This window comes from Staurois parvus, unplaced genomic scaffold, assembly GCF_062004578.1.
Source record: "Staurois parvus isolate SC_StPar_1 unplaced genomic scaffold, SC_StPar_1.0 ptg001302l, whole genome shotgun sequence".
Classification (NCBI taxonomy): domain Eukaryota; kingdom Metazoa; phylum Chordata; class Amphibia; order Anura; family Ranidae; genus Staurois; species Staurois parvus.
The window spans coordinates 3,614,014-3,635,519 of record NW_028319098.1 but is presented as its reverse complement, the minus strand read 5'-3'; the positions used below and the strand labels follow the sequence as shown (position 1 = coordinate 3,635,519).

The following is a 21,506-nucleotide window of genomic DNA, read 5'->3' as shown; positions in this document are numbered from 1 at the left end:
TGGGGTCCTCCTGGGTCTCCTGCCATAGCGTTTCATTTCATTTAAATGTCGACGGATAGTTCGCGCTGACACTGATGCTCCCTGAGCCTGCAGGACAGCTTGAATGTCTTTGGAACATGTTTGGGGCTGCTTATCCACCATCCGGACTATTCTGCGTTGCAATCTTTCATCAATTTTCCTCATCCGTCCACGACCAGGGAGATTAGCTACAGTGCCATGGGTTGCAAACTTCTTGATAATGTTGCGCACTGTGGACAAAGGCAAATCTAGTTCTCTGGAGATGGACTTGTAACCTTGAGATTGTTGATATTTTGCCACAATTTTGGTTCTCAGGTCCTCAGACAGTTCTCGTCTCCTCTTTCTGTTGTCCATGCTTAGTGTGGCACAGACAGACACACAATGCAAAGGTTAAGTGAACGTCTCTCCTTTTTATCTGCTTTCAGGTGTGATTTCTATATTGCCCACACCTGTTACTTGCCCCAGGTGAGTTTACAGGAGCATCACATGCTTGTAACATTCTTATTTATCCGCAGTTGTGAAAGGGTGCCAATACTTTTGTCCAGCCCATTTTTGGAGGTTTGTGTGACATTATGTCGAATTTGCTTTCTTTCCTCCCTTTTTTTGTTTTGTCCCAATACACACAAAGGGAATAAACATGTGTATAGCAAAACATGTGTTAATGCAATACGTTTCGTGAGAAATACATGATTTCCTGGAGAAATATCAAGGGTGCCAACAATTTCGGCCATGACTGTATATTTCCTCATACAATCTAATATACTGATCACCTGACATATACTTTTAGACCCGTGTTATCACCCTTGTGTATATGGTAGAGCACAATGTGAGAGAATCTTCATTTCTATAAAAAATTACATTAACAATAATTGAAAAAAATTGTGTAATGGGCACACAAGAACAAGATTATTACACGCTAAAATAAACAAGACGTCTGTTAACATGGAAAACATGTATTTATTCAAAAATCCGCTCACATCCCTTACTAACAACCGTCATAGAACATTATATTTCAGAGTGCAAGGCATAAGGGTGTGCGGAAGTAACAGTTTCCTGGACATGAAAAATGCAGAATCACAGAGTAAACGCTCTATAGCACACAGACTATGTCCATTGGTTACTGCACACTTTTTAGATCAACTTTAGTGTCTAAACAATGAATAAAGAATCCAGTGTAACAAAACATATTGGCAGTTATGGAGGCCGTACAAAGCAAAAAAATCCCTTTATCTTCCCTGTCCACCTATTATTTTTTCAGCTAGATGTGTTTACAAGGTTTCTAGCACAGAATGTATACCATCTACTCCCATTTCTTGGATAAGGAGTTGCTATCTAAGATTAGGTGGGAGACACAAAGCAGTGAAATCAAGAAATGTAGAAATGTCTGGTGACAACACAAGAGGGCGCTCTGGATGGGCTTTTCATTCATTCTTTTATTTTTGGCTGTTTGCATTGGTGGGGATTTCAATGACTTTCCTCCTCCTTTTCTGTCAGGTCTTCTGTGGCACTGGCATTGGCTGCAGAGTTCAACACTTCTTCAAAATCTCCAGCTGGTTGTTTGGTGCCACCAACTTTTGACTAATGAAAAAAATAAAAAAGTGGTTATTCCAATGCTGAGTCTGCATGTCTGTAGAAAGACAAAATGTGTACTTAATGTGAAACTTTAGCGCCTATAATAAAACATTGCAAACAGGAGGGATTTTTAATGCAGAAGAGACCAACAGTAGTAATTCTCTATTGGATTAAAGTTTCTGATCCGCCTGCCTGCCGCTGTGTATGGAGCTGCACATTGGCAGCTCAGTGCACAATTTGGTCAATGCCAAGATGACTGAACTCCGCGCATTCATTGGAGTTATGCCACCTGGAAGCTATCCGACCAAAGATTACAGCGGCCAGCAGGGCGCTCCAGGACACCGCATCACTGGAGTGAAGGTACATGTAGTTGAGCTATAAAAGAAAACCCGTATTGAGTCATCACATAGAAGGGAACATAAGCGCTCTTAGTGCATCCCTTTCCTCCATCATTCCCACCTCTCCAGACCGCCAGCAGAGTGCCCTAATACACTATTTTTAAGCAAACTTTGACTTTCTGGAAGGAGAGACAAACAGCGGCCATGCACATTCCCCAACATAGGCACCATGTTACAGCATTTAGGACTAATGATTAGACAGACGGCGCTGAACAACTTGTCACATGTGCCCTTTGCCAACGAGATATCAACTCAGGGCAGGGGTAATGAATTAAAATTCACAGAGGTCTGATCGGTAAAATATTCTTCCAGCAGAGATCAGAATCTCATAATTTGTTCTGTGATAAAGATCCTTCACATCACAACCCCCCTTTACGACCAGTGTCCTTGTTCCCCCTTCACACTGCAGTCCCCTCTTTACATCCCCCCCTTACTTTATAGTGCCTGTCTTTATATCACAGGACCCCTTTTACATCACAGTCCCCCCTTTACAATATAACCCCCATTTACAATACAGCCCCCATTTACATCACAGTCCCTGCCTTTATATTGCAGTCCACCCTTTACATTACAGATATGTATCACATTCCCCTTGAGAAAGTCACGTGACAAGTGACGAAACGCATCGGGGAGCAGCTTTGGATGACGTCATGACACAATACGGAGCCGGAGAATACTACGGCGGTAGGGGTGCACACTGATCCATATACGATTGCACCGGAGGACACGGTTTCTTTTGATCTGCTATATGGAAAGATGGTAATATCAGAGGGCACACTGCTTTAGCTTTATTACTGCTGACTCCTCACAGCACAGTTTCTCCAGATTGTGGAGCAATTTATATCAGAGGCTTAATACTCTCAGTGCGGTTGGGCACCTTGTACATGTGAGTGCTCATTTTATATTTATTTTGATATTAGAATGCTTTAAAGTGTATGCACTATGTGGAGTGTTTTGTTTATGAGGTGAAGTGATGGTGGGAGTTGTATTCCAAACAAGGTGTGAACCACAGTTAAAATCAATCAAGTTGATCTTCAGCGTCCATTTTGGGACCAAAAGTGCAGTTAGACCAAATATAATACTACATGCGGTCACACTCGGTGATTATAGAAGGATGGAAGCACTATAAAGAAGATTCTTTGACTTTTTATTTCATATTTTTATCAATATTTTGATTTAGGTTCTGTTTTTCATATACTTTGTAGCACTGTCACTGTACATATTGATTTTATCTATTTTATGGGATAAGGGTTATGTGCTAAAGCAGCTACTTAACGGTTTATGCTTTATTATATTGCACTATCATATTTAGCTATTATTAGGAGTAAGCTTATTGCTGAACCATAGAAGCGCGCAAGATTTTATTTATTTATTTTAATGGCAGATATGTAAATCATGCAAGAAGGGGTAAAAATGGGGTGACATTGTCAGGAATGGACTTGCCAATAGTGGTGGGACTCACCTGCCTTGTGGGCTGCAGTACCAGGGCTGGCCAGCGGGTGCTCTCAGCAATCAGAGACTCACCCCTGCAGTCAGCCAAAACACCTGAAGCTGATTGCAGGGGTTGTATTTAAGGAATGGCCAGACTCACAGTCAGGGCCTTGGTGTGTGTTTTTCCATGGGCCCCTGTATCTTGTAACCTGCATTCCTGTTCCTGTTTCTGCCCGACTTGTTGCCGACCCTGCCTGATCCTGACCTCTGCTGACTTCTCCTGTTTGATCCCTGGCTTGTGACCCTGACCATTCTCTCCTCCTGCTCCTCCTGTACCTACCTGCCCGATAGTTATCGACCCGGCCTGCCCGACTACGTTGTGCTCTATATGTGTATGTACCTGTGTATCTATATCAGTTTAGGTTTATACCATATCTGAAGCCCGCGGTTCCCTGTGTCAGTTCACACCCCTCTGGTCATACCCGGAGCCCTGACAGACATACTGGATTTTAGGGCGAGACATGGTTGCATGCTGGGTGCCAGACATTTTCTTCCCGGAGGAGTGTGGGGATAGGGGGTACACACAGATTATGCGGCTTCCTATGTAACTAACCTGTCACTTTACAAGTATAGGAAGGCAAAGGTTTATTTTTTAAAATGTAATTAGTACCTATTCAATGTATTAATTAATGTAATGTAATGTATTAATGTACCAGATGTTGGCTTTTTAAAAAATTGACTGTGGGTATGTAATTGACTGTTTTGGTAACATCTCATTTCTCATTCTGACATTTTTAATTAAGGAGGACACACTATTTGCATCTTAACAAATTAGAAAACACAACCCCAATGAATTTCAGAAAAACAACCTTGTCTGAAAAAATCAACACGTTTATTTATAAAAGGTCAAAGCATTTTCTTGCTGATCTTTTTGCCAACGACCCATCATTTTGTAGTTTCAGTGAGTTACAGTTTATAGGTTTTCATTATTTAATCTGTGAATTCTTCTTTTCCTTGCTATTCTATTCTAGCCATTTTGTACAGTATAACAAAGAATATCTGCCTTTAAAATGAAGAGAAGCTTCTTTCACAAGGGAAATGTTAACGGATAGATTCATCAATCTATATATAGTGAATATGATCATTTCTATAGAAAACTAATGAAACTGCAGAAATTAGAACATATTAATAAATAATATTTTATTTCAGTGTAAGGTTTATATTCAAAAATAAAATTGCAAATTATAGCTTATTGCTATGCATTAACATCGTTCAGTCAGATGTCCAGAAATCAAAGGCACCCAATCCCAAAAAAAGAGATACAACAAATATTAACAAAGAAAATGGATTTTTAATGGTGCCAATATATAATCCAACAAAATATTATAAAAATAATAATTTTATTGAATAACAGCATACAAAAACAAACACCATGAATATGGTATTATTAAAATCATCACTTAAATTCAATGGAAATCAAAATGACTTTGAACATTGTCACAACAACATCTACTCAACATGTTTCACCAAAATCAGTTGGGAATTATGCCTGGGAACTGTTTTATGTTTCCTTTTTCTCATTATTTTCAAGTTGTGATGTACCTGAAATTAACTGAACTTTTTGATTGGTAAATAGGACTTCATGGCTGCATTAGGGTGACCACAGAGGTTTGATTGGTGGCCATACGGACTCTTGGGGCATCCCTCTCAGGGAGGGAACTCTTGTGCCCCATCCCTGGGATTGGTGCCTAAGTGGTGCCTTTGTTTGGGTCACTGTCGCTTTTGGGCCCCCTCCATTGGGCTCTTGTCTTTGGGAGGTCTGGCTGGTCATCCTGTTGATGTGGGATTGGCTGCGCCTTTCTGGCTGCGATGGGCAGACTAGCTGGATGTTCCAAGATGGAGCGGGTGGCCTCTCGCGCATGTACAGTTGTGTCCAAAATTATTCAACCCCCACTGAAATTGAGTGTTTTGGCCAGTTTGACATTGCTTTTGATCATTCAGTCATCTTGCTTACATTTACATTAAAGAGGCACTTGTAGGTCAGACAAATATAACATAACAGTTATAATGAAATAACCACAAATGTCTTTTCTGTGCTCACAGCATTATCAGTTTTATTCAACCCCCAAGTGACATTCAATCTTAGTACTTAGTACAGCATCCTTTTACAGTTATAACAGCTTTTAAACGTGAAGCATAGCTTGACACAAGTGTCTTGCAGCGATCTACGGGTATCTTCGCCCATTCTTCATGGGCAAAGGCCTCCAGTTCAGTCACATTCTTAGGCTTGCGCACTGCAACTGCTTTCTTTAAGTCCCACCAGAGGTTCTCAATCGGATTTAAGTCTGGTGACTGCGATGGCCACTCCAAAATGTTCCAGCCTTTCCTCTGCAACCATGCTCTAGTGGACTTGGAGGTATGCTTGGGATCATTGTCCTGTTGAAAGGTCCAACGTCTCCCAAGCCTCAGGTGTGTGACGGACTGCATCACGTTTCCATCCAATATCTCCTGGTACTGAAGAGAATTCATGGTACCTTGCACACGCTGAAGCTTCCCTGTACCTGCAGAAGCAAAACAGCCCCAAAGCATGATTGACCCTCCACCATGCTTCACAGTAGGCAAGGTGTTCTTTTCATCATAGGCCTTGTTCTTCCTCCTCCAAACATAGCGTTGATCCATGGGCCCAAACAGTTCTAATTTTGTTTCATCAGTCCACAGAACACTATCCCACAACTTTTGTGGTTTGTCCACATGGCTTTTGGCATACTGCAGTCGACTCTTCTTATTCTTTGGAGACAGCAAGGGGGTACGCCTGGGAGTTCTGGCACGGAGGCCTTCATTACGCAGTGTGCGTCTTATTGTCTGGGCTGAAACTTCTGTACCCACATCTGACAAATCTTTTCTCAGTTCCTCAGCAGTCACACGGGGACTTCTCTCCACTCTACGCTTCAGGTAGCGCACAGCAGTCGAAGTCAGCATCTTCTTTCTGCCACGACCAGGTAGCGTTTCAACAGTGCCCTTTGCCTTGAATTTGCGAATGATGCTTCCTAAGGTGTCTCTTGGTATGTTTAACATCTTTGCAATCTTCTTATAGCCATTGCCCTTCCTGTGAAGAGAAATCACCTCTTCTCTTGTCTTCCTGGACCATTCTCTTGCCTTCACCATGTTTGTAACTACACCAGTAAATGTCTAGAAGGAGCTGAGTATCACAGTCATTTTAAAGCTGCCTAATTGGTGCTTATTATGCTTGATTGCTGCTCGGTGACATCCACAGGTGTTTTCAATACCTGATGGAAAGCACCTGTATGAACCTCTGTTCTTCAGAGTGGTAGTCTTTAAGGGGTTGAATAATTGTGGCAATGAAGAAACCACATAAGAACCATTTACTACTGTATTACATAAACAATTGATGTCATTTTAGTTGCATTTGGGTAGTTACAACGTCCTTGTAGGATTTGATTCTGAATACAATTCCAAATGTACACTATAGTCCCTAAACCCCTTTACAGCATTGGGGGTTGAATAATTTTGGACACAACTGTATGTAATGGCTTTGCACAGCCCTGTGTGCCGTGACATTAGGGAGATGGTGACACATGCGCACTGGTGCCCGCACCTCGCCAGTGATGTCAGATGCCAGCAAGGTGGGAGGGATATATAAGGCCCGTCAGTCGCATTTGTTGTTACTGTGACATTATTTCTCTTGGAGACAATTTGAGATTACAGGCAACCTTTTTTTTCCTCTTGTTTTTGTGGCTGGTAAGATACTGTGAATGGATGACTATTGGGGAGGTGGAACATTTGTTTTATGCCATATTAACACTATATGTTGAGTCTCCCCTTTATTCTTTTCCCATTAATTTAGTGAGTGGGTCATTTGTCCCTTTAGTGCCTTGGGGTAGATGAAGGGTTAGTGTTCATTTACTGATAAATGTGATATCTGATATTTGGCGTAATGCATTTGCTTATATATATTTTATCTAAATAGTGATACCATGTGCAGTGCTCATAAACCTCCTGAAGAATTCAGATTTTGGTGGAACATGTTGAGTAGAAGCTGCTGCAAAAATGTTCATAGTCATCTTGACTTCAATTCTATTTAAGTGATGATTTTAATAATAACATATTCATGGTGTTTAATTTTATATGTTGTCATTCAATAAAATCGTTCTTTTTTTATATTTTGTTGTTGGAGCACTGTATATGTTGGCAGCGTTAAAGATCCCTTTGTTAATATTTGTTGTATTTATAATTGTGTAATTTATTAATTATTAGAACACACCGTTAACCACTTCCTGTCCGGCCGCTGTATATAAACGGCCGGACGGTGGCAGTGCAGGGGCGGGTTGCCATTCATAAATGGCGCCTGCCATATTGGACTGTGTGTGCTCCCTGGGAACACCGATCGCTGTACGGGACCTCTGTGTGAGGTCCCGATCATGTGATCACTGATTGGCCAATCAGTGATCACATGAATAGGTGTAAGCAAGATGTCACTTCTGACATCATTGCTTACTACATGTGAAATCTGTGAATGATCACAGAGATCACATGGTACAAGGCTATTCACAACAGCCTTGTACCATGTGACAAGCTGTGACCAATCACAGCTCACACAGTATTTCTCAATGGCTGCAAGAATGCAGCCAGAGAGAAGGAGAAATGATTGCTTTTACAGCCTTTATGGGTGTAAAAGATATCAGTGTAAAAAAAAAAAATCTGCATTACCCCCCACAAGTAGTACAGTGTCACTATGGTGATACTGTACTGCTAAGGTGACAGTATGTTAATAATATTATAAACAAATAAAATAAAAATGTAAAAAAAAAAATTTGAAAAATTATAATTTTTGGTTATAAACTAATTTGGGGGGGGTTTACTAAAAAGATAACTGAATACATTTTGGCCAAGATATATGAAGAAATATTATTTATTTGCAAAATTTTATAAGAAAAACACTTTTTTTAAAAAAAATGTTTGGACTTTTTCATTTATGTAGCAAAAAAAAAAATTAAAATCCCAGTTGTGAATAAATATCACCAAAATAAAGTTTTATCTGTCTCAAAAAAATGCTAAAAAACTCATATGGGTACAGTGTTGCATGACCGCGCAATTGTCATTCAAAGTGTGATAGCACTGAAAGCTGAAAATTGGCCTGGACAGGAAGGGGGTAAAAGTGTCCGGACATAAAGTGGTTAGCCTAAATAAACCCTTTGAGTCCCAGGGCTTTTTTCAGGTTTTGGATGTGATAGATTGTCATGCAATTGCTGCTTGGCAGTCAACCTAGCCAATCTTGATAATGTTTTGATATTTTGGGGGAACATACAGTAATTTCTTCTGATGCCACACTTGAATTTATATGCATTGTTTTAAATGAGAGGAAAAATGGTGAAAATTATGAAAAAAAAGCAATTTTTTTGTTGATTTTGATCACATAAAATGTTTTTTCATAAAAAGTACAGGTTCTGCATACAGCTGGTTATGTACATGAATGATTGTGTGCAGTTATATGTCGGTATATGCCAATACTCTACTACAGGTAAACCTGCATATGCCATACAGGTGTATGCTTGATAACTGAACAGCTGTTCATGGGTTTATGGCAGTACTCGGATAAACATACTGTACATATAGTGTACATCAATATGCCTGCATGCTATATGCATGTTTACTTGAGTACTGGCGTATACCCGCATACATTTGCACACAGGCATTGTGGGTGGGAGGCTGTATGCAACAATTGTGCTTTTGTCATGTTACAACCAAAAACGTAAATGTATTTTATTGGGATTTTATGTGATAGACCAACACAAAGTGGCACAAAATTGTGAAGTGGAAGGAAAATGATAAATGGTTTTCAAAATGTTTTGTCTTCAGAATTCACCTAATTAGTAAATAGAGTCCACCTGTGTGCAATTTAATCTCAGAGAAATACAGCTGTTCTGTGAAACCCTCAGAGGTTTGTTCAACATTAGTGAACAAACAGTATCATGAAGGCCAAGGAACACACCAGACAGGTCAGGATAAATTTGTGGAGAAGTTTAAAGCAGGGTTAGGTTATAAAAAAATATCCCAAGCTTTGAACATCTCAAGGAGCACTGTTCAATACATCATCTGAAAATGGGAAGAGTATGGCACAACTGCAAGCTTACCAAGACATGGCCATCCACCTAAACTGGCAGGCAAGGCAAGGAGAGCCTTAATGAGTAAAGCAGCCAAGAGGCCCATGGTAACTCTGGAGGAGCTGCAGAGATCCACAGCTCAGGTGGGAGAATCTGTCCACAGGACAACTATTAGTCGTGCACTCCACAAATCTGGCCTTTATGGAAGAGTGTCAAGATGAAAGCCATTGTTGTAAGAAAGCCATAAGAAGTCCCATTTGCAATTTGCGAGAATCCATGTGGGGGACACAGCAAACATGTGGAAGAAGGTGCTCTGGTCAGATGACACCTAAATGGAACTTTTTGGCCTAAAAGCAAAATGCTATGTGTGGCAGAAAACGAACACTGCACATCACCCTGAACATACCAACCCCACCGTGAAACATGGTGGTGGCAGCATCATGTTGTGGGGATGCTTTTCTTCAGCAGGGACAGGGAAGCTGGTCAGGTTTGATTGGAAGATGGATGGAGCCAAATACAGGGCAATCTTAGAAGAAAACCTGTTAGAGTCTGCAAAAGACTTTAGACTGGGGCAGACATTCATCTTCCAGAAGGACAATGACCCTAAACATAGAGCCAGAGCTACAATGGAATGATTTAGGTCAAAGCATATTCATGTATTAGAATGGCCCAGTCAAGGTCCAGACCTAAATTCCATGGAAAATCTGTGGCAAGACTTGAAAATTGCTGTTCACAGACGCTCTCCATCCAGTCTGACAGAGCTTGAGCTATTTTGCAAAGAAGAATGGGCAAAAATGTCACTCACTAGATGTGCAAAGCCGGTAGAGACATCCCCAAAAAGACTTGTAGCTGTAATTGCAGCGTAAGGTGGTTCTACAAAGTATTGACTCTGAGGAGCTGAATACAAATGCATGGCACACTTTTCACATTTATTTATAAAAAATGTTGAAAACCATTTATCAGTTTCCTTCCACTTCACAATTATGTGCCACTTTGTGTTGGTCTATCACATAAAATCCAAATAAAATACACTTACATTTCTGGCTGTAACATGACAAAATGTGGAAAACTTCAAGAGGTATGAATACTTTCAAGGCACTGAGAGAGAGAGAGAGAGAGAGAGAGAGAGAGAGAGAGAGAGAGAGAGACATGGGGTAGTTAGAGCTCATGGTAGATGCTCTATTTTAGTGAGTCCACAGCAGACAGGAACTATTTTTAGGGGTTGGTAGTCCATTTCTATTTAAAAGAAATCAAAAATTCCCAAATGAATTATCTTCTCCAACTTCAGCAGAAATACACACACTGGAAAATGCCAAGCCACCTGGCTCATAAGCTCACTCAGCTTCAATGGCAGTATCATGCTGCTCCTCTTACCAGTCTCTCTGACTGTGTTGTCCAGCTCTCCTGGATGCCTGGGCTCTCTAACCTTTAGTCACAGCACCCTACAGTACAGCCCACCTCTAGGCTATGGACTGGGTCCTCCTGACACCCTGATAGGAGCTTACGTGGCTCCTGGAATAGAGACCTCAGTCTCTTGACTTCTGGCTGGGTCCTTTGCCCCCTCGATGAGACCTTCCATCTTCCACACTGGGAGCGGTCTCAAACTGGAAATTCTAAGCTATTCTCAGACCTGAGTATATATTGAAACCGCACACCTGGACACCAGAGCTGCAGAATCCAGAGAAAGCCAAGTCCCCAGCTTTCTCTGCCCAGAAATACTAGTCTGGAACGTTGCATTCACCCTAAATGCGAATCTTGTGTCACATTTTCCTATCTTCTCACAGTGACAGAGTCTCATCCTGCCACAATATACATACACAGAGTATATTTACACTACTTTTTTTACACTTTTTAATTGTCTGTGAAGGTGTTCATTTATCGAGGTCATGGTAGAGCTGATTCTGTAATGTTTAAGACATCAAATAGGTTATACCCAGCCACTTCTTGAGTGCTAATGAGTGTCAGGAAGATATCCCAGTATTTATATCCACACCTAAAGACACCTTATTCCAGTCACATGGAATGTGTAGATGCTGATTGTTCAAGAACAGGATGGGAGGTGTGAAAGTTGTGAGGTCCACATTTTCACATACTGTATACAGTCATTCTGTTTTACCATCCCTATACAATTTGACAATTCACACCTATAGCCCAGGGAAAGACTGACCATTTGGACCTGGGGCCAGTAGGGGCCCCATCAGGGTTGCCAACCTCAGTAAATTTATGGATAGTTTGTAAAATTCTGTGATTTTTATGCCTGTTCCTGAATGTCTACATTTTTACAGACATTGGATGTCTGTAACAGACATTCAATGTCTGTAAAAATGTAAAGTCTACAGTAGATGCCTCCTCAGCTAATGGGAGCACACTGTACCTGCCCCCTGTCCCAACGCATCGCATCGGGATGAGAGAACACAGCCTGCAATCTGGGATGGGCTAGGAGAAGGCAAGCTGGCTGGGCAAAAATGTAGTCTCATCAGTGGCTTACCTTGGTGAGCAGGAGGAAGGGGAAGAGGATGGGCTCTCTCTAGCACGGATCCGGTCTCTGAGGCTGGTAAATCAATTTTTTGTTTGAGGAGAACTGCACCTCTTCTTTAGGAAGGACCTGTTCTAAACATCTCAGATCACCCCTAATCTCTGCTACATCTTCCTGCTCATTACCTGCTCACCAGAACACAGGCACAGCCACCTCCTCTCCTGCATTACCACCTCCTGTGTCTGTGAGCTGCTGGGGCACCACAAGTCACATCATGCCATTGCCAGGAGATGGGGGCAGCAGCAGCAATGTGTTATAGAAGACTGATATTTAAGCCTGGTACACAGAATGAGAATATTGGACAAATGATTGGGTTTTTTTGCATGCTAGTCTCATATAACAAATGTAGAGGTTACTAAAGTTATAAGACTTCTCGTACAACAAAATACAACTTCAGAAGTCATTAATATGTTGTATTGTATTGTAATGTATTCTTTTGTTTTTGAGCATGCGTGGTCTTGCTTTCTGATTTTACATATACTGTACTGATTAAATGAGAACCGTACAATCTGGTCTGGTACGAAAAAACATTTTGTGTTTGTCCTTTCGAATAATTTTGGACAAAGCTGTGTATGAACGATCAGATTATCATATGATCAATTCGAAAGCGTTATTTTTACATGTGCGTCTGTCTGTGTGTGTGTATACTGTTTACAGTATGATCCATGTGTGCCCACTGCCGCTCAACAAAAGTCAATCTACCGATCAACGTGTGTTGAACAGACATGTTGAAAAAAAAGATGCTTGATCAGCGGCTGTGTTGCCAACCATCCATACATGTCCAGAGACAGGAGAAATATCCCTGTAAAGAATCCACTTGTTGCCATTCAGAGCCAGGAGAATGGTGAACTGCTGATCTTGGCCTCGGATCGGGCAGCAGGGTGGGTCTGGGTGCATGCCTGTGACATCATGGCGTACATCAAACATGGGTTTTATTCACATACCCAACTGCCCGATTTGAGGCTAAGAACAGTAGTTGACCATTTGGCTGGCTCCACAACTGCACATACATTTTTCTTAGAGCCCTTTGTCTCCAACCGCCTGCCATGCTAAGGACAAAGTTGAAAAAGTGTGTGAAAGGGGACACTGATGTAAGGGGGCTCTGCCATATGGTGACACTCAGGGGGCTCTGATGTTAGGGGACACTATGGGGGCTCTGATGTAAGGGGACTCTGAGAGCACATAGGTAAGGTGGCAATGATATAAGGGGCTTCTGCTGTAAGGTGGCACTCTGGGGGCTATGATATAAGGGGGCACTCTGATGTAAGATGAGACTCTGAACTGTGAGGTATAGGGAGAATTCTGGGGACTTTTTACTTACTCCTAACCCCTGTATTCTATACATTATCTTGTACATAGACCTGACCAAGGTGTGCATTGACTTAACAGTTGCTGGCAAAGTTCTTCAGGAAGAAGTAGACTCAGTAACACCAAAATATCCTTTACTGTGCATAAAACATGTAATGGAAACGTTTATTTTAAAATCAAGTGAGCCTTAGACTGAGATTTATTTGTGTCCCTGAGACAATCAGTTGTGACACAATAATTAGTATTTTGTAGGTGCAAGGACTGTGGTATATGTGTGCAGTCTATACAGCAGATGCACATTCTGTTCAATCCCCCTTTAAGACTCTGCCACTGGCCATGTCCATTGTTCACTGTGGTGCGCTATGTGCTGCAGGTCACCATCTCCCTGGTAGGGGCCCCAGTGCATTACTTACCCTGGGGCCCATGATGCCATTAAGGCAGCATTGCCCATGACAGGCTCCTGGTACCTTTATTGGGTCACCAGCTTTAAGTCTACTGCCACTCTGCATGTCGCCAAGTTTATTGCCTCTCCACATGGGCCTTCCGCATTTATGTTGCATCATAAAGATGGCTGCAACGTGGCGGCCATCTTTAAACCTGGGGGTCTCATGATCTCCTATTGCCCAGGGGCCCCATGAGTTGTAAGTCCACCTCTGCAATAGCCATTTAAATTGAGGAACACCTATGCAGGTTTCCAGCTACCAACAATTGGATTTTGTAACTAGGACAGGGTGGTTACCTTTACACCTCCTATCCTGTTCTTGAACAATCAACACCCACTGTCAGCATCAAGGTTTGCTAGGAGGTTGTCAGTTGTGAAGTCGACAGTGTCTTTAACATCCAGTGACAGGTGGAGACAGGAGAAGGTAGCGGCAATAAGTATGCCACACAGCATACAGAGACAGGCACCCTGCCCTAGCCCCTAGGATGTAACTGTATGTCCTCAGGTGGAAGTGGTTATACCAGGGTCATGGCTGCAGCTGCAGACATGATACTGGTATACTTTTTTGTGCTAGTGATGCTCTTTGATGTAGAAGTGATCCATGCAGCTCTACTGTTGCTCATTTCTCATTCTAGCAATAAAGTTAAAATAATAAAATAAAAAAAAATTAAAAAAAAATGAAAAAAATAATTATATATAATATATAATTAAAATTAAACAAAGAAATTAAAGTGCCCCCTCTATCCCCCGTAATCATGGGCAAATGCAAGCAAGCAGGTACAGGTAGGTCCCAGTGTAAGCGATGATTGCACCACACGTGAGTTATTGCCGTGAATGTCAGAGTGACAGCAATAATTCTAGCGCTAGAGCCCACTCTAAATTGGTAACCTGCAAAGGCTTTTAAAGCATCACTTATAGAGATATTTAGGTACCACAGTGTGTCATTATTTCACATGTGTGTGAAATTTTTAAATCTTGACATGTTTGGTATACATTTACTCGTCACAACATAATCTTTTTTATTTCAACAAAAAAATAAGTATTATATTGTGTTTCGGTGCACTAAAATGCATTTAGGCATATTTTCCCTTGAAAATTTGCATTCGATAAAAAGGGGTGTGCAAATACTGTGCAGCATAAGAAATGCAACAACTAACATCTTATTCTCAAGGGCATTTGCTTTCAGAATATATATATTTTGGGGTTCTACGTAATTTTCCAGCAAAAAAAATGCAGATGTTTACATGTATGTGAGAAATGTCAAAATTGGCCCTGTAGTTTTGTAATCTTTGAACTAGAGGCAATTTTGTAATCTATGAACTAAAGGTAATTATTTATGAATCTGATACAGAAATATCACCAATTTGTACCTGAATCTGGAGGCAGGGCTGTCTGAATTTGATGCAGGCCATAACCACCAGAAAAGCATGGTTAGGCTTTATTGAATTTCCCCATGTAAGTCTTGAGAACAAAATGGAGTAAAGAGTTTTACCGTACCTTCAAGTTTTCCACCTTCTCTTCAAAAGACTTGAATGTAGGTGAATTCCTAGACAAAACAAATAAGAAGTCAGAAATCTATTTAATATAATCAAAATTACAACACAAATCACTATTCCTCACAAGCCTCGGGAGATGTTTTGGGTGCTTTTATGTTCTTAGTCCTTATTAATAATCATAATTGAAAGGCTCAGCTTTTCTATCACTACATAGGGCTTGGTATACTGTATATGGAATGGGAAGTGTTGCAATCCACAGGCAACTAGACTCCACTTGTAAAGTATGAAGAAGGACAAATAGAATACCAATAGATAATAAAGACATGCACACTTCTAACTAAGCTTACAACCCAATACTTTACCTCATAGCAGGCATACTAATGGAATGTTGTAAAGAGCGTATACTAATGTGCAGCAGTAAGAAAAAGAAAGATAGCGTTAGTCAAAGATTTTTAAACAACAGAGCTAGAAAACTATCCGATCACAAAATATGATGCTTTTTACTGCTAAAATAAAAAAAAATATTTTATATAAGTATTATTTATATTGCATGCTAAGAACAGGTTAACTCTATAGAGCACAAACCTAAATGATATTTAAACCCCAAAACAATCATTTAATATATTGCAGCCTACAGTTCTTAGATGTGGAGGATTCGTTTTCAGTTTTCAGGCTAAGAACATTTTCAGCAAGTATAGAAAATACCTGTTGATCTTTCTAGAAACGCAGTCCTTTATCACTTCCTATATTCTGAAAGCCTCTAGGTTTTATTAATTAAAAAATAAATAAATAGCACAAGGGACAGTTTGTACATTCAGGAGGTTCAGTCCCCTTTTGTTTGGCTCTGATCCCTCCAGGGCCACCATATTTGTCTGTGCCAGACTTCTTCGACATATCTGCGCAAGCACAGACTTCTTGCACATGCACAAACACGGCAAAGTTTTGGAGCTCCCAGAACAACCATCTTTGCACATGTGCAGGGAAAGAGGTGCATGTGTAGATGTGCCAGGGATGGCACTTTTGCACACATGTATCCCACATATCTTAACAGGGAATACTGCAGCATTCACATCAACCCTAACTCAGAGTTTTCAATCAGTTGTGCCTTCCCAGTCATTTATACAAACACCCTGTAGTGATAATCTACAAGAAAAAATATGAGAGTAATATACAAAAACCTGTTCAGAACATACACATTCCATGTAGATAATGCCTATTTTAGAAACTGGAACCTGGTCTTGCAAAGGAAGACAAGACTACCCAACTAAAGGAAAAGTATAGCCAAAGCTATTATGGCCCTAGTTCTCCTATGGATCACAGAAGTTCACTTCGTTCTGCACCGGCCCATTCTCACCGTGCCGATCCAGGGTCGGAAAATATCCTGAACATATGGTTGAGATCCATCCAGATGCCTGGACCAGCAGCTGGCTCAGCCTCGCAGTGAGCTACTGAGAGCCTGAACCAGTCGCTCCTACCCCCCCAGCCTGGAGCTCCAGTGAGTGCTAGGCTGAGGGGGGACAGAGAACCAGTGACTGCCAGTCACGATACTCTGCTCAGAGTGGAGAGGAAAACTGAGCTATCGGTGGTCTTTGATCACTCAGGTCTCAATCTTCGAAGCAGCAAGGGACAGATGCAGTATCTGATTGATACTGCATCCAGCTAGGCGGGTATGTAGGTTTGTTATTTATTCAAACACATACTTATCTTTTAACCACTATGTGGCATTAATCGTTATTATATTATTACTGTATATTCTAATGTCAAAAGGTAGACAAATCCTGACCGCTTAAAAAAAAAAAAAAAAAAAAAAGGAGTTAAATACAAAAGTTCCTTATCACTCAGCCTGTTTTTTTATTTTTTTATTTAATTTTTTAATTTTTTTTAGCATTTAATTTTATTTATTTATTTTTACATTTTTTACAGTTTTATTTCTTCCCATTGGGGGGGCTTTGGTGAAATATCAGGGGTCTAAACAGACCTCTGTTGTTTCACCTTTGAGACAGAGAAAGGAGATTAAGGACACGACCCTCGATCTCCTTCTCTGCAGCCTTAGCTGCACAGAATGAATGGACAATAATAGCTCTATATAAAGCTTCCCGTTCATTCAAAAACTGAAGCATAGTAAACATGTTATGAATGAACATACTGATACGGATCACTGACTCTATTCATTAACACAAGGAAGGGGCTAGTAAATTACACATTTACAGGCCCCTTCTCAGCCTTCCATCCTGACAGATCCCCACAGCAGCTGAGGGGAGAGGGGAGGGAGGTACCTGGAAGTGCTGCAGGGAATGAGGGGGCTGGGGGACTACACAGGAGCCCAATCACAGCCGGAGCTAGATAGGAGGGACAGTATGTAGAGGAACCAATCCCCTCCATTTTCCTCCTGCAGCCACTGAAAGGTTGCAGGAGGCAAATGAAAGTGATCTGTTCCTTTATATGCTGCCCCAGCCACCTCTCCTATCCAGGTGTAAAGGGGGCTGCAAGGGGCCCCTTGGAACATGGAGTTGGGTCGCAATTGTGACCAGTGTGCATACAACCCTGACTTGAGCACATGTCTAGAAATTTCAGCCAGCTTTTCATAGAAAAAACAGATGAAGACAACCAACCATTAACAGTTTTCCTCTACATCTCCAACAGAAAATGAGATGATGCCTTGATTTATTTTGTCAATTTTGTGGCCCAAAATGGGGTGAAATTGCTGAACCACTGCCCAGGTATATGGCCAGCATCAGGACACTCACGGGTTAGCAGACATCTCAGAATTGTACAATATGGGACATTTGCTTTTCATCCATTCTATGGGACTCTGGGACACCTTCAAGATAATTCGCACTTCTCTCGAGAAATGAGAACTATAACCCCACCAGATGGTTAGAACCTCTAAAAAACATTTCTGCTATTACTAGTGTGCAAGATTGACAGTTATTTGGGCTCACTATCGTTTTCATGTACATTCCGACAATGCCTGATTGGATTAGCTATGCTTGAATTGGTTGTACTGACTGCAAGCACCAGTGGATCACACTTAGGCTCCTATAGACCTATGATAAGGAGACCTGACCACTACATGGATACTCTTCCGTTAATTATTGTGACAGTATTATTAAATGGTCCTTTTTGACACAAGATGACTACACTGAGCACAAAGTTATTTCTCTTTGAAGTAAATATCCAAAATGAACTGAAGGAATAAAGATTACAAGCTCCACAAACGCTAAAGCACATCCAGCCAAATGAAAATGTCATATTGTGTTAGTAGCTTAGCTCATGAAGAAAGTTTGTTTCTGTCAAACATAGTACATTCAAACACCACAGGTTCTGCAATAGTATGGAAATCTTACAGCAACAAAAACCTTATTTCACGAATCCAATAGGGAGAATGAATAATAACTGTACAAATATATACAACAAAACACTAATAAACACAATAACATGACTACAGTGGGACCTACAATAAGAAGCTAAAATGAATCATTGAAAACATTTGCTTCATTTAGTTTGCTCATTTACTTACTGTAATGTAACTTTATTCCATAAATTGACTTGGGTTCATGGCTCCAACCCCCTCTGCAATAATAATAGCCAGTGTTTTCTTTTTTGGAGGAGCTATTTGTTTTTTTTCTCCATTTTTTACAGGTGGACCTTTATCACATATCTCAGGAGGCCACAGGTGCCCATTCACAGAGCAGCTAGCAGGGCAGAGTTGCATGTGCCATGGGGGGATGGGCTTTCTGAACCCAGAATCTGGTTGAAGAGGACCACAATGGTGGAGCTGGACTGAAGTTGACACCCAAACAGCAGATTGCTGCAGGACAACGCTAGATCCACTGGGCAGGCGAGTATGATTTTTATAAGAATTCAGCATAACAAGTAAGGTGGGGTGCAGGCAGGGGCGGACTGACAACTCATGGGGCCCCCGGGCAATAGGGGATTATGGGGCCCCTGTGTCCTTGCCCAAACTCAAAAAAGCCTATGAAAAAGGTACCAGGGGCATCTCATGGGGCCCCCTACTGACCCGGGCCAAATGGTCAGTCCGCCCCTGGGTGCAGGAGGAAACGGGATGGGGGGAATGAAGTTCTTCTTTAATGATTATATTTAGATCTGTGTTTTTCCCAGATCTGCTTACATCCAAAATGTTCAGAGGTTTCACTGAGAAATACAATGTGGCAACATTTTTGTTACATTGCATTTCCTTTGTTTTAAATATATTTGCAGATCAAAGGGGTGGCCTTTGTAAAAGAAAAACTAATGCAACAACTAAGGGCAGGTAAGCTGCATTATAAAAGATTTGGTTTTAGGTTACGATTTTTAAATAAAAAAAGTAAAAATATTTCTTGTGTGGCGATAGGATATTTCATCCTGGTAGGAAGATGATTTTGAGCTAAGCAAGACAAGTCACATTACACAGCACGTATCCTGTATTGTGTGGAGGAGTTAGGCAGCCCATAGCATATGCAACTTTCTTTTCTTCCACCACAAGTGGAAGGAAAGAAAATTACTCGATTCCTCCATCAACACAGTCATTGTTGATGGGGGAATCCCTCCAACAGTGCTGTTGTGTTCTGCTGGCAGGGGGGCCTTCAACACCAGTAGAATACAGTGATGCTATAACCGCCAGCAGTGATTGCATGGAAAAAAAAAAAAAAAATCGATGGATCGACTTCAGTACAACCAGCCTGCCCACAGATACACTGCTAAAAAAAAATTAAAGAGACACTTTGAAAACACATCATATCTCAATGGGGAAATATATCATGCACGATATCTATACTGGTATGGACTGGGTAATGTGTTAGGGACATAAGGATACCCCATCGTTTGATGGAAATGAAAATTATCAACCTACAGAGGTCTGAATTCAAAAATACACCCCGAAAAATCAAAGTGAAAATATGATGCAGCAGGCTACTCCATTTTGCTGAAATTTAATTGCAGCAGCTCAAAATGGTACTCAGTAGTTTGTATGGCCCTCACGTGCTTGTATGCATGCCTGACAAAGTTGGGGAATGCTCCTAATGAGACAACGGACGATCACTGAGCTCGTGGACAGTCTGAGGAGCAACCTGGTGGCGTCAGATGGACCGAAACATGATATCCCAGAGGTGTTTTACTGGATTTAGGTCAAGCGAGTGTATGGGCCATTCAATGGCATCAGATCCTTCATCCTCCAGGAACTGCCTGCATACTCTTGCCACATGAGTCCAGGCATTGTCGTGCACCAGGAGGAACCCAGGACCCACTGCACCAGTGTAGGGTCTGACAATGGGTCCGAGGATTTCATCCCGATACATAATGGCAGTCAGGGTGCCATTATCTAGCCTGTAGAGGTCTGTGTGTCTCTCCGTGAATATGCCTCCTCAGACCATCACTGACCCATCACCAAAATGGTCATGCTGAATGATGTTACAGGCAGCATAACATTCTCCATGGCTTCTCCAGACCTTTTCACTTCTGTCATATGTGGTCAGGGTGAACCTGCTTTCATCTGTGAAAAGCACAGGGCACTATTGGTGGACCTGCCAATTCTGGTGTTCAATGACGATTGCCAATCGAGCTCCATGGTGTTGGGCAGTGAGCACAGGGCCCACTAGAGGATGTCGGGCCCTCAGGCCCCCCTCATGGAGTCTGTTTCCGATTGTTTGGTCAGAGACATTCACACCAGTGGCCTGCATGTACAAAGGAGAAGATGCCAGTCCTGCTGATGGGTTAAGGACCATCTACGGCCTTGCCCATCTCTCCTAGAGTAACTGTCTGTCTCCTGGAATCTCCTCCATGCTCTTGAGACTGTGCTGGGAGACACAGTAAACCTTCTGACAATGGCACAAAGTGATGTGCCATCGAGGAGGAGCTGGATTTCCTGTGCAACCTTTGTAGGGTCCAAGTATCGCCTCATGCTACCAGCAGTGACACTGACCCTAGCCAAATGCAAAAAGGTGAATAACAGTCAGAAAAGACGAGTAGAAGAAAATGTGTTGGTTGCAATGGATATTGTTTTTTTTTTTCTTTTGTAATTAAATGGCTATGTAAAGGCAAATACTCAATGCTGTCAGGAGATTTCCAAAGGTTAACTTCATGAGCAAACAACCCTGGGCTATGTTAATTCTAAATAACTTCTCCACAATGTGGAGTTGTCCATTGATTTACAGACCTCAGCTCATTTCCTTCCACAGGAGAACT

The 21,506-nt window shown here is 41.4% G+C and overlaps 1 protein-coding gene across 4 annotated transcripts in view; it reads right to left on the bottom strand.

Annotated features, from left to right (window-relative positions):
* Positions 1–955: 955 nt before the first annotated feature.
* TPD52 (tumor protein D52) overlaps positions 956–21,506 on the bottom strand; it is a 129,075-nt gene continuing 108,524 nt past the window's right edge. For 3 of the 4 annotated variants that reach the window (XM_089661006.1, XM_089661005.1, XM_089661003.1), the window contains exons 5-7: positions 15,686–15,727; positions 15,325–15,373; positions 956–1,596 (exon numbers count right to left, since the gene is read on the bottom strand). In XM_089661006.1, coding sequence (XP_089517132.1) covers positions 1,483–1,596; positions 15,325–15,373; positions 15,686–15,727 — 205 coding nt within the window. In that variant the 3' untranslated portion in view covers positions 956–1,482. The remainder of the gene's footprint in view (positions 1,597–15,324; positions 15,374–15,685; positions 15,728–21,506) is intronic. The other variant, XM_089661004.1, reaches the window with a different exon arrangement.